General features: G+C 42.7%; 1 protein-coding gene and 1 long non-coding RNA gene across 14 annotated transcripts in view; one reads left to right on the forward strand and one right to left on the reverse strand.

The window, feature by feature from the left end:
* Positions 1-3,597: 3,597 nt before the first annotated feature.
* LOC132210965 (uncharacterized) lies at positions 3,598-12,031 on the reverse strand. Of its 2 annotated transcripts, none has more exons than XR_009447235.1 (3): positions 11,791-12,031; positions 6,547-6,657; positions 3,598-5,983 (listed from the first exon to the last, which is right to left on the reverse strand). It is a non-coding gene; the product is annotated as an uncharacterized LOC132210965 (long non-coding RNA). The 2 variants fall into 2 exon arrangements; XR_009447236.1 differs by having other exon boundaries at positions 11,601-12,031.
* Positions 11,498-13,526, forward strand: part of plekha5 (pleckstrin homology domain containing, family A member 5) — a 259,844-nt gene continuing 257,815 nt past the window's right edge. For 11 of the 12 annotated variants that reach the window (XM_059654679.1, XM_059654681.1, XM_059654680.1 and 8 more), the window contains exons 1-2: positions 11,588-11,720; positions 11,826-11,902. In XM_059654679.1, coding sequence (XP_059510662.1) covers positions 11,635-11,720; positions 11,826-11,902 — 163 coding nt within the window. In that variant the 5' untranslated portion in view covers positions 11,588-11,634. Of the gene's footprint in view, positions 11,721-11,825; positions 11,903-13,526 lie in introns of all 12 variants that reach the window. The other variant, XM_059654696.1, reaches the window with a different exon arrangement.

Below are 13,526 nucleotides of genomic sequence, written 5' to 3' on the forward strand. Positions count from 1 at the left end.
TGGCAGATGGAATGTAATTTAGATAAATATAAGGTGCTGCATTTTGGAAAAGGCAAATCAAGGTAGGGCTTATACACTTAATAGTAAGGTCCTGGGGAGTGTTGCTAAACAAAGAAACCTTGGAGAGCAGGTTCATCATTCCTTGAAAGTGGAGTCACAGGTAGATAGGACAGTGAAGATGACGTTTGGTGTGCTTGCCTTTATTGGCCAATGCATTGACTGTAGGAGTTGGGAGGTCATGTTGTGGCTGTACAGGACATTGGTTGGGCCACTTTTGGAATAATGTGTGAAATTCTGGACCACCTGCTACAGGAAGGATGTTGTGAAACTTGAAAGGGTTCAGAAAAGATTTACAAGGATGTTGCCTGGGTTGGGGGTTTCAGTTATACAGAGAGGGTGAAGAGGCTGACGCTATTTTCCCTGGAGCATTGTAGGCTGAGGGGTGACCTTATAGAGATTTATAAAATCATGAGGAGCAGAGGATGAACAAACAAGGACTTTTTCCTTGGATAGGGGAGTCCAAAACTGGAGAGCATTGGTTTAAGGTGAGAGGGAGGAATATTTAAAAGGGACCTAAGGGACAACTTTTCACGCAGAGGGTGGTCAACGTATGAATGAATTGCCAGAAGAAATGGAGGCGGCTGGGACAATTACAATATTTAAAAGGCATCTGGATGGGTGTATGAATGGGAAAGGTTTGGAGAGATATAGGCCAAATGCTGGTAAATGGGACTAGATTTATTTAGGATACCTGGTCAGTATGGAAGCGTTAGATTGAAGGCTCTGTTTCAATTTTGTATATCTCTATGAATCCATTACTCTAACCACCTTGGTTCCATTATCCTCAATACTCCTGTCAATCAAAAATCTAACAATCTTAATTTTGAAATGTTCCTTTGACATAGTCTCAACAGCTGCCTCTCTCTGTAATTAACAGCATTGTGGGTCTTCTTACTTCCTTTTGTAGTGGCCACATTGATTGCAGGCACAATTTTTTTCAACTACAGTGTCCACCTACTCCACCAAATCCCTATAGCAGTCAGCACCTGGCAACCAACTTCATTCTGAGCAGCTTCTGTAAAGATTCAGGGCAAAAGGTGACAAAACTATGCTGCCGATGTCACTGTCAGACATCATCACAAGGCAGATTATTCCCGCTCTTTAACCTAAACAGAATGTTAAAACACTCTTGTTCAAATTAACTAAATAATCTGGCTTGAATAATTTGTGCCTGAGTTATGACATTTTTATTAATTCCTGGAAAGCGATTTCCGCCCAATTTCTAGACAAGCATTTTAAAAAATGTAGGCCACTGCTTTTTACATTCAATTTATCCAACACAAGTGAGTCACCTCATTCTTCAGGGAGCTGACACCTGCGCTACCATTGCATCTGCCTTGACAACATGTACCCAGTGACACATTTATACGCAGATCCTGCCTTTATGCTACCATTGAAAATATGTTCAGGTACTTTATCTGAGCTGGTGGGGTGCAAGCACTTTATGAATCACTTTTGAACTAAGACATGTAAATTTTTGGAACAGGCTAAATGCTTCACCTGAATTCTTAAACCGAACTTTAAAATGTGAATTGAAATGGTTAATATCAATTTAGTATGGCTTAGACATTTCTTGAATGAGGGAGCCACTTGCAAAAATGTATCTTATTTGTGTGGCATTTTGGTGATGTCTATTCTACAGGCATTGATGCTCTAAAACTATAACATCATCTAGTTCTTGCCTTCTTAACTTGGCAATTTACATCAATGTGCAGTTAATTTTTTTCTTATAATTCTTGAGGTTTGAATTTTTTTTCTTTCATGGTATGTGGATATGGTTGCCAAGCCATTTGTCATTCATGCTCAAATGCCATTGAACAAAGTGGCTTGTGAGGCCCTTTCAACCAAGTGCTGTGGGTTCGGAGTCAAGTGTAGGCTCGGCCAGGTAACATCAGCAGGTTTTCTTGTCTAAAGACATTGAGAACGAATGGGCTTTTACAATAATCAATAGTAGTTTCATGACACAATTCCTGAGATTAGCTTTATTACAGGTAATTCATTCATGGCAAATTCTTCCATTTTATGACCTTGTAAAAGATGAATTCACCTTATTTATGCAGACTGTTATATTTGCCTTCTTTTGTTCTTCTTTATATGATTTCCTGCAGAGTGTTTGTTTTTTGGTTTTGTTAACTCATCAGCGTATTTCAACTGATATTTTATTCATTTCTGATATATTTGCATGTAACCTTTTATCACCATATATTTTTGGGCCTTTGTTTTCCAAAGCAAGAGAGAAACTCATTACATTACATCATGGTAGTTGATGAGTTGGAGCAACACTTAGGTAGCACCAGTCTTTATGGCTAATGCAAATCAAGTTTGCAGTAAGTACTGCCCATCACGCTGTCTGAGTTAATTTACCGTGTAGGAGATCAATATTTATTTGCTGCATCTTTCATAACTGATCCTTGAGCTCACTAATCAGTAGTGGCATTAGGTTGGCTTTGATTAAATGCACATTACCTCCATCAATTTGACTAGAACAAACAATTATGCCATATTCAATGGTATTTTTCTACCTCTCTATAATCTATTTTTCTTCCTCAGAAATAAGCATATACATTAAAGGATTTCCAATTCAGTATCAAATAACTAATTATTTCAATGATATTTTTCACAAGCAGAATAAAATGGTTTAGATTTTACTTCATAATTATTTCCATGAATTTAGAAGTTCAGCGATGCCTGCAAATCATTAGCAAATTTAATGGCAAATAATTAAGAGAACCCTGCCATATATTCTCGGTAAAGACACTTCTATAAATGTTTGCTTTGAAATTAAAGATCTATGGGCTTCAGTAATAACACAAGAGTCACAAGAAATTTTGGTCAAAGAAGAGCTCTTTAGATGTGAAACAAGGTGAGTGATTATAGAAAATTACAAATATTAAATGATACAGCTGAGGTACAAATGTTTCAGATTTTCGAGTATAGTAGAAAATGATGGTTAAAACAAACAGGAGAAAATTAAATATGGATATGCAGGAATGTATAGTTGAAGTTAAAATCAGATCAGCCATGATCTTATTGAATGACCGAGCAGACTTGAAGGGCTGATTGACCTATTTGTGTTCCATTTTTGTTTGTTCGTTTGAAGGTTTACAGCATGTCTTTCTGAACAAGATATTCACAGGTGAGAAGATGCATTCAGTGCTAAACTACGTGACTGGACAGTGTGTATCTTTGATTTTGGATGGATATGCCTTGCTGTTGAAATACTTTTGGGACATTTTAAGGATATGAAAGGTGCCATGCAAATACAAGATCTTTTCCTTTCTTTCACTAATGTTGCAAAAATGCAAAGGTGCACAATTCAGGCCTTAAAGAAAGCAGTCCACTGACAGCCAATGATCTATCTGGTGCTCTTCCAGTGGCTGTGTGAATCAGGTGCCGAAGTTGGGGATTTTCAGACATCAAGTAGCAATAATGTCACTAAATAGACTAAGTAGCCAATAACATTTATGTAGTCGCAGACAGAAGACACTAAATTTAAATTTTCAGATAGCAAACTAAATGTTTATGAAATATGGGTTAATCATAAAGAAACAAGCAAAAATGCCACAACAATTTTAAGTTTTTCTTCATTTCAAAAGTACTTTTTTCACAATAGAGAGAATTGATTTTACACAAATGTAATGTAGTCTTTCAAGCTCAGTGAGGGTATAGAAAAGTATTTATGAAACAGGTACAGTGTAAAAACAAAACTTAATTAATTTAACATTTAATGTTTTAAAACAAATAGAACAAAAGTTGACATTTAGGTAACCTGTGGCACAGCAGTAGTGTCCCAACTTCTCAGCCGGGAAACGTGATAACACCTCTGAACAGATTGATTAGAAAATATCAAAGGTGGAAATTTTCAGTAGCTTATTAATTGCTTAGAAATTTCACTCTGGGCTAACCTCCAATGTGTACCTTCTGCGGAGCATAGACAGACTGACAGCAACTTCTGGATTTTGATATTATTGTCTGAATGCATGGACTCCAAAAGTTGCTGTCAGTTTCATCAGAGTAATGGTGACAAATACCAGCAGTTTTGTCCTCATTAACCTTTCAAAATTCTGGCCTTTGTCAATTAACACTGACATGGGGTTCCTCATCTTGAAAACATTTACTCCTGTAGGAACAGAGGGACATAAAAGAGCAGGCCATTCAGATTGTTGAGCCTGTTCTGCCAATTAGTACAATCATTGATTGAACACTTCATTGCCTTTTACCCACATTATCCATACAACTCTTTATGTCATTGGTAATTAAAAATTTCTCAACCTCTAAATATACACAAAGACATAGATTCCTCCATCCTCTGGGGCAAAGAACTCCAAAGATTCAGAATGCTTTGAGTGAAAAAATGTCTCCTCCTCTCAGTCTTCAATGGCATCCTCCCTATTTTTAAAATTATGCCCTTGGTTCCATACTTCCCAGCCAGTGAAAACATCTTGATTGCATCTGTCCTGTCTGTCCCTTTAAGTTTTAGAATGTTTGTATAAGATCACCTCTCATTCTTCAAACCTCTAAATAATACAGGCCCTCTTTTCCCCATTCTCTCTTCATAGGATAATTTTGCCATCCTGGGAAAAAGTCTAGCGCACCTTTGTTGTACTTGTCTCTGCAACAATAATATCTTCTCTGAGTTAAGGACACCAAAACTGCACATAGTAATCCAGGTGTGATCTAACCAAGTTCCTATATAATTGTTACATCTAGACTTTGCTGATCTTGTACTTAGATCTTTAAGAAGGGAGAAAAATTTGTTTGCGGAAATGACAGAGGCGAATTCACGCTGGTTGACGCGGAAATGATCTTCCTCAGCTGCCTTCTCTTAGTGGCCAAGGAACTCCTTGCACGACCACCATTCATTTTCTCCCCATTGACAGACGCTACTGACCTGATTTTCCCTGACTGACAAATCCAAGAAGTGATGAAATGAACAACTGTAACCATTGTAAAAAATGACCATTTTTGACATTACAAATACTTTTGGAAGCAATTATCAGCCATTCAAATTAATTGAGCACATTTCTCAAACTTGGCTGCCCTCATAAATTTGTCACCATCCTCTTCCTACTCCACAAAAGAGATGTGATCTTTACTAATGGAAAACTTATCTCAGTGAAAACTAGGGTCATCCAAGGCTATGTCAATGCACTAACGTTTTTCCATTTTGCTCATGCAATACTGCACCTCATCGCCAGCAAATTATCAGCAGTTGTGGAAATAATCTACAGAACAGATGAGAAACTATTCAACCAGTGCCATCATCAATCCAAAACCACTCCAATCTCAGTCATAGAGTTTCGTATTGCAGATGACATTAGTATATGTGCACTTTCTCTGATGCTAAGCACTAAGTCATCATTGATTCCTTCTCTGAAGTGTATGAGAAAATGATCTGGAAAACTAAGAAATTCTTCCAACGAACCACTTCAGCAAAATTCCTCTCATTGTTTCAGATCAATGGTGCGCTTCTGGAAAATATGGAGCATTTTCTGTATCTTGGGAACCCCTCTCAATAAAGATAGATATGGATGAGAAAATTCATCATTGCCTCCAATGTATCAGCTCAGCCTTTGGATGATGCAGGAAAAGAGTACTTGAGGATGAAGATGCATAATCTGAGACTAAAGTCACGGTAGCAGCATCGCCATGCTCCTATAACCTGCACAGACGTGGAAAACGTATAGCAGTCAGATTTAAAAAGTAGTGCCAGCAATGCCATTGCAGATCTTCTGAATCCAGTACAATGTCCAACAGCAGTGTCCTCCCGAAGCCAACTAATCGCTCAAACCTACTGGGCAGGGCATGCTGTTTGTAGGCATGAGGCCAGGCTCACAAAACAGTGCTCTACTTGGAACGTGGTTGCAGTAGGAGGTGCCAAAGGAGACTAGCAGAAACACTTGAGGGACACATTCAAACCACCCTGAAAAAAGACAAACATAACTGTTGAGTCATGGCAGAACCTGCTTCGTGACTAACCGAAATAAATATGGCATATTTGGTAGGGTACAGAAAACACTAATAGACTTTGTCAAGAGCATGTAGGGGCAAACCTGATGCATCAGTGACAGTGCAACAGCACTGATAATAACCCATCTACCCAAATTTTCAAGGACCACGGGCAGCAGAGATTTCAGATTGCACCTTGGACTTAGCAACCATCCTAAAAACTATCGAACAGAGGAAAAGCAATTCATCCTCAATCCAGAGAGACCAAGCAAAAGGCAGTGCTTAAACAAGATAATTCTGAGTCAACAGATCATACTCCATAAATCAATTGCATTTAATAATACACAGAATAACCTATTTGAGGGAGTTCAACACATGATAATCTCCCAGGCTTTTCCATGCTGAGAATCATTTTGTTGTAATGTTTAACTCTAGTATTGTATCGTAGCCTTCCTAATGAATATTGTCCTCAAGCTTAGCATTTGCAGATCTCTTTGCTTGCCATTTTGTCTGCAGAAATATCAAACAGGTTCTTACCCACGATTTATAATTTGAAGCGCAGCATATCAAATCACTTTGAACAGGCATTGAAAATTGAAAGTTATTCTGGAAATCAGGTGACAACGTACATCTTGAGTGAAAACAGAACTAGCATACAAAAAAAACTTTGATTATTATCTTACCATAAGATTATAAACAGGCATTGAAAATGAACAAAAACAGAACCATTGATAAGACAAAACAGACACTCAGACGGAGATCTGTTACATTCAGAAGTCTATAGTATATCAGCTTCTGAGCAAAGGAGTATTTATTTACGAAAATTTTAGAATTCATAACATCCTGCAAAAAAGTACCAATTGACTATTCAGTGTGGAAATTGTTATTTTAATCATTTTGTCACTTTTAAACAGATGTTGTTACTGTTTTCAATCTTTGTGATGCCCTGCAGCATGGATCTTGGCTCATTGCACTGATTTTCAATAAAAAAACACTCTAAACTGATTGCTAGCATAATTAAGTAGCACGCCTAAGTGATTGCAGTAAATTATTTTTCACTTGCTCTTTGAAATGATCACAGGCGTTAGTATTCTTGTTGTCTTGCACTGCAGTGTCTTGTTATGGCCTATGCACAATGGTTAAAATCAAGCTGCTAAAAATGAATCATGAATGAGAACACAGGATGATTACAGAACAGAAAGAAACCATTTGGCTTGTTGAGTCCATGCCAGTTCTCTGCAAGGCCAGTTTAGCTTGCCCAACTCCCCAATCTTTCCTGTAGCCTACAAACCTTCTTTTCCTGCGTAGAAAGTTTAAATGAGAAAAACAATTGAAATAAATTGTTAACCCATTGAAATATATGACAACTTGATTGAATGTCATAGCTTTAATCTGCTGAGCAAATCAAGATTTGGATGCACTGTTACAGAAGGGTTGGAAAAGTTAACTATTCAGAAAAGTTGCTGGTATACTGCTGTAGATATTGAAAAGCAAACAAGTGTCTCTTATTTTTGTGTTTGTGTGTAAGGTCGTCTTTCAATCATCCTTTTATGCACTTTGCATTGTTTTTACCACCACCAAATCAGCTATGTTTCTAATTAAATGACTAATTAATCAGCACATTATTATTTATAAAAAGTTCATCAATGAAATGAATGAACATTTTTTAAAAAAAAATGATTCTCAATAAATTTGGGTACTTTAGTTCACATGACAGTCTTGCTGCATTCTTGCCAAATGCACTGGAAACTCATGAACTCGTCATTCAACCCAGTTGCTGTTTGTAAATTGCCTATTAACAGCTTTGTTTTATATTATGCAGGATTTTCCTACTCGATATATTTTAACTCTGAAATACCATTTGTTAGTGAGACTATGAACATCCCGGATAGATCTTTTCTCCATTTGTTTATTTGAAGATAATCTTGATATTAAGGCAAGTACTCAGTCTCCAAGTTTAATAATGGACTTGCAACTATGTTGAGCCTTGTCACTTGCTCATAGAAGTTCACAAACAAAGAAATTATTTTTGATGTACAGATCTTATTTTATGGTAGCAAACAATTTTGTGCACAATACAGCAGCATTACCGACTGGCTCAAACGCTAGCCCAAAAACCTCACTGGAGTAGGATGAATAGTAGCCATTATGAGGTGAGTAAAAACATCAGAGATAATGGGAACCGCAGATGCTGGAGATTCCAAGATAATAAAATGTGAGGCTGGATGAACACAGCAGGCCAAGCAGCATCTCAGGAGCACAAAAGCTGACGTTTCGGGCCTAGACCCTTCATAAAAACATCAGTTGTTTTGAGTTGATGGCAGCCAGAAGGGTACTTTGAAGAATCACTAGTCTGACTTCTGTTAAAGACAATTATTTGAGTAATTATTATTTTAATGAAGATTCACTAGAGTTTGCATGAAATGTTTTAGAAATAGTTGTCAGGTAAATTGAAAGAATACATCTGTGTGGATGCTATAGACAAAGAAAATGTTCACTGTCAATACCCTTCAAAATACCTACACAGTCCAATTCCAATGGGCATGTCACTGGACAAACATTGGCTCACAGAAGAAACAGTTGTAATGTTGCTGTCTAACTTGAATCTTAAACAAAGACGGTCAAAGCTCAAGACTGACAATTATCAAGCTATTTTATTTGATGATAGACATTGAAGTTATAATTGGCAGATTGTAAACCTGCCTTTGCAACTCTGGAGAAAATACTTTTCAATATTCTTCCAAGTTCTATGATTAAACAAATTACTAGATCAGACTCTTGAAAAAATTGTATTTACAGTCCTTCACCTGTTCCTTGTGCATGGACAGCCAATCACTAACTGCTACTTAAGTGGGACAGAACTGAAGAATAGGGAAAGCATGCTAAACTTGCATTTTGCTGCAACATTACAAAAAGGATACCGACAAACTAAAAGGGCAAACAGCAGTTTTACAAGGAAGATACGAATCATGAAAGGGTTGAAATGTTGAGACACTCCCTTGTGAAAGAAACATTTTTAGTTTAGAAGTTTTTAGATTGATTAACTGTTTTTATAAAGTGGATTCAGACAGAATCTTTCATTTTTTAGAGGCCATCAAAAATATTGTCACCAAGAAATCCAATAGGAATTCAGAAGAAACTTCTTTGTGAAATGAGTAGTGAGAATGTGGAACTCAGACCACAAAGTGTAGATGAAGTGAAAAATATGCATTCATTTCAAGAGAACCGAGACAAGCATATCAGGGTTAGGGAATAGAGATTTACAATAATAGATTTTGATGAGGAAACATTTGGGGAAGGCACAAGTGCAGCATAAACACTTGCATGAACCCATTGGTCCAATTAATCGTAAGTCAGTACCAAGAAGCTTTAGGTTGTTTTTTCATACCTAGAAATTTTGATTCTGTTAAAGTCTTTAGTGATGAAAATCCTACTTTTAAAGAAATGCTATTGCGACAAAGATAATAATTTGACTGCAAATGGTAATATGATGAACCTGCTAATTTTCCATGGCTGTACTATTTGCACACCGCACAACATATTGGGAAGTCTTGACTCAACAATAATGTAGTTACTGTGATGTTTCATTACGATTCCACTACTCTATTGTAAATGGTTAGTTGCACATTTCTCTTGTGCTGGTTTACTGTAAAATGCACTGGGTGCACTGAGGGCTGTCTTTATACAAATGTGTTAGCAACCAGCAAATTGTCCTTGGATGTCACAGATCAGGTTGTAGACTGACCTCGGGAATTCCTCAGATGTGTGCCAGATGTGTGTGTGACATCTACACAGGTACCATCATATTTGCCAGTAGGTTACACCTTCTCTGACAGAGTTGGATATAAATGGCTAGATTTTTCAGCTGATATTGCAATACAAGTAAAGGAAGAGCAAAGAAAGAACAAATCTTATTACCTGGGGGCAAATTAACCCTTATAATTTAATATGTTTGATATTTACACCCACAGGAGATGGGGTTAACTTCACATATCCGAGTTTGGTTAATCTGCAAGTTATGTGTCCTAATGCTAAACAGGAAAGTACGATGGACTGTAGGTAATTTACGGCCATTAACAAGTGTTTACTTTGCCAAACACAACAGTTTTGCCCATAACAAACAGTATCAACCACAATTCACTTTATTTTACACTATCTTTAGTGAAGCTGTTGTCAAGTTCCATTTTTAACCATACTTCTGGAAAGTACGTTGTTGGAGTTTTTGCTTTCAATCTTTTTTTTGCACTAACTTTATTGCTCCCTACAGGCCAGCCAGGGAACAGCAAGTACAACAATTATGTCAGTTATAACAACGTGTCTTGGGTGTGTATTGCTGCAGGTTTCTTATGGGAATGGACTAGTATCTGCCTAGTTCTGAAGAGTTCTGTAGCGCACTGCACTTATTGTGAGCTCCGAAACTTGCATCTACCTCATCCCGCCTCGTTCATGGAGACAGGCACAATTGTTCAAGGTCGTGCACAGCAGTTGGCACCTGCTGGTCATGTTGCTGCAGGGATTCCTCTTATGGATGTAGTATAATGATTCTTTATTCGCATGCCCTTCCAAAATGGGTATGAATTACCCAGTAAAGGAAATCACAAAAACAGCTGCATTCATAATAGGTAGATTATCTACATAAAATTCTTCCTGATAAAGTCATCCCTTCAGTGGGCGTGGATGGGCTGGCATTACCAGTAGGGAGTGCTCCTTCCTAAAATTCAGTGCAGATAGGCTAGTGTTATCTACACAGGCTTCCCTCCCTACAGTAGAACATAGAACATTACAGCACAGTACAGGCCCTTCGGCCCTCGATGTTGTGCCGACCTGTCATACCGATCTCAAGCCCATCTAACCTACATTATTCCATGTACGTCCATATGCTTATCCAACGACGACTTAAATGTACCTAAAGTTGGCGAATCTACTACCGTTGCAGGCAAAGCGTTCCATTCCCTTACTACTCTGGGTAAAGAAACTCCCTCTGACATCTGTCCTATATCTGACACCCCTCAATTTAAAGCTGTGCCCCCTCGTGCTCGCCGTCACCATCCTAGGAAAAAATGTAGCTGTGTAAAGGCAGGCGTTACATATATGGGATATCCTTTTCCCCAGTTGGACATTACTGGGCTGCTGTTAATGTAGGGACCATCTCTGCTTGAATTGCCTGTTGAGTCTCTCACTACAACTGGCTGTGGATGGGCTGGTGTGACTTTTAGGGAATGTCCTTGCTGGCTGTTATCTATAGGAAGTGTCTCTGCTAACGTTACCTTCAGGGAGTGTCCTTGCGAGCATTACATGTAGGCAGCGTCCCTTCCGGTGTTACCTGTAGTATTTCTCCTACAGTTGGCTGTGAATGGGCTGCTGTGACCTGTATAGGGTGTGTCCCTCGCCGTCACGTCCAGGAGTGAGTCCCAGTGACTGGCCTGCGCTAGTGGGCCGGTGTCCTCGCCCCGCCCACAGCTTCGCGCGCGCGCAGCCCACCTGTGAAGAGGAGCGCGCGCGATGACGGTTGGGGTGTGTGCGCGTTTCCGCGCGGGGGGCGGGGCCCACCCGAACAACGTCGGGGGCGCGCAGGAATCACCTCCTCTTACCGCCGCCTCCAACCCCCGCCTGCCTGTTCCAGACATGGCGGATTACAGGTCCGAGTGGCTCCGGCTGCCGAGTTTCTGGTCGCATGGGGTCACCCGGGACGGACGGATCTTCTTCATCGAGTGAGTACCGGAGGCAGCTGGGCTTTGGCGGATACGGAAAGCTGACATTTGAGTTTATAACTACACTCACCGTGTCTTCTCTCTCTCTCTCTCACATACACACAGTGAAGAAGCGCACAGAACAACCTGGTTACATCCAGCGACCGGCGAGGCCGTCATCAGCGGACACCGCAAAACACCAGGTGGGGAGGTGGAGAGGCAAACCGAACCCCCGCCCCCCCCGCCCCGAACTCAACCTCCGGGACCGGGGCTGGAGAGGACACATCTCCCCACACTCCGACCCCCATCTCCATCCTCGGCACCGCATTCACCCCGACCGTATCCGCACTCCGAGCCCGATACCCGCCTCCACACCCCCCGGATCCCCAGCTCTCCCCCCGGATCCCCAGCTTCCCCCCGCGGATCCCCAGCTTCCCCCCCGGGATCCCCACCTCCCCCCCCTCCCCCCCCTCCCCCCCCGGATCCCCACCTCCCCCCCCTCCCCCCCCTCCCCCCCCGGATCCCCACCTCCACACTCTCTCTCCTCCCCCCCCCGGATCCCCACCTCCACACTCTCTCTCCCACCCCCCCCCCCCGGATCCCCACCGCCTCTCTCTCTCTCTCTCTCCCTCCCTCCCCCCGGATCCCCACCGTCTCTCTCTCTCCCTCCCCCCGGATCCCCACCGTCTCTCTCTCTCCCTCCCCCCGGATCCCCACCGTCTCTCTCTCTCCCTCCCCCCGGATCCCCACCGTCTCTCTCTCTCCCTCCCCCCGGATCCCCACCGTCTCTCTCTCTCTCCCTCCCTCCCCCCGGATCCCCACCGCCTCTCTCTCCCTCCCTCCCCGGATCCCCACCTCCTCTCTCTCCCTCCCTCCCCGGATCCCCACCTCCTCTCTCTCTCTCTCTCCCTCCCCGGATCCCCACCTCCTCTCTCTCTCTCCCTCCCCGGATCCCCACCTCCTCTCTCTCTCTCCCTCCCTCCCTCCCCGGATCCCCACCTCCTCTCTCTCCCTCCCTCCCTCCCTCCCCGGATCCCCACCTCCTCTCCTCTCCCTCCCTCCCCGGATCCCCTCCTCTCTCTCTCTCTCCCTCCCTCCCTCCCTCCCTCCCTCCCCGGATCCCCACCTCCTCTCTCTCTCTCCCTCCCTCCCCGGATCCCCACCTCCTCTCTCTCTCTCCCTCTCTCCCTCCCTCCCTCCCTCCCCGGATCCCCACCTCCTCTCTCTCTCTCTCTCTCTCCCTCCCTCCCTCCCCGGATCCCCACCTCCTCTCTCTCTCTCTCTCTCTCTCTCCCTCCCTCCCTCCCCGGATCCCCACCTCCTCTCTCTCCCCGGATCCCCACCTCCTCTCTCTCCCTCCCTCCCTCCCTCCCCGGATCCCCACCTCCTCTCTCTCTCTCTCCCTCCCTCCCTCCCTCCCCGGATCCCCACCTCCCCTCTCTCTCTCTCTCTCTCTCCCTCCCCGGATCCCCACCTCCTCTCTCTCCCTCCCTCCCCGGATCCCCACCTCCTCTCTCTCCCTCCCTCCCCGGATCCCCACCTCCTCTCTCTCCCTCCCTCCCCGGATCCCCACCTCCTCTCTCTCTCTCCCTCCCCGGATCCCCACCTCCTCTCTCTCTCTCCCTCCCCGGATCCCCACCTCCTCTCTCTCCCTCCCTCCCCGGATCCCCACCTCCTCTCTCTCCCTCCCTCCCCGGATCCCCACCTCCTCTCTCTCCCTCCCTCCCCGGATCCCCACCTCCTCTCTCTCCCTCCCTCCCCGGATCCCCACCTCCTCTCTCTCCCTCCCTCCCCGGATCCCCACCTCCCCTCTCTCTCTCTCTCTCT

The sequence above is a fragment of the Stegostoma tigrinum genome, chromosome 25, assembly GCF_030684315.1.
Source record: "Stegostoma tigrinum isolate sSteTig4 chromosome 25, sSteTig4.hap1, whole genome shotgun sequence".
Taxonomy (NCBI): domain Eukaryota; kingdom Metazoa; phylum Chordata; class Chondrichthyes; order Orectolobiformes; family Stegostomatidae; genus Stegostoma; species Stegostoma tigrinum.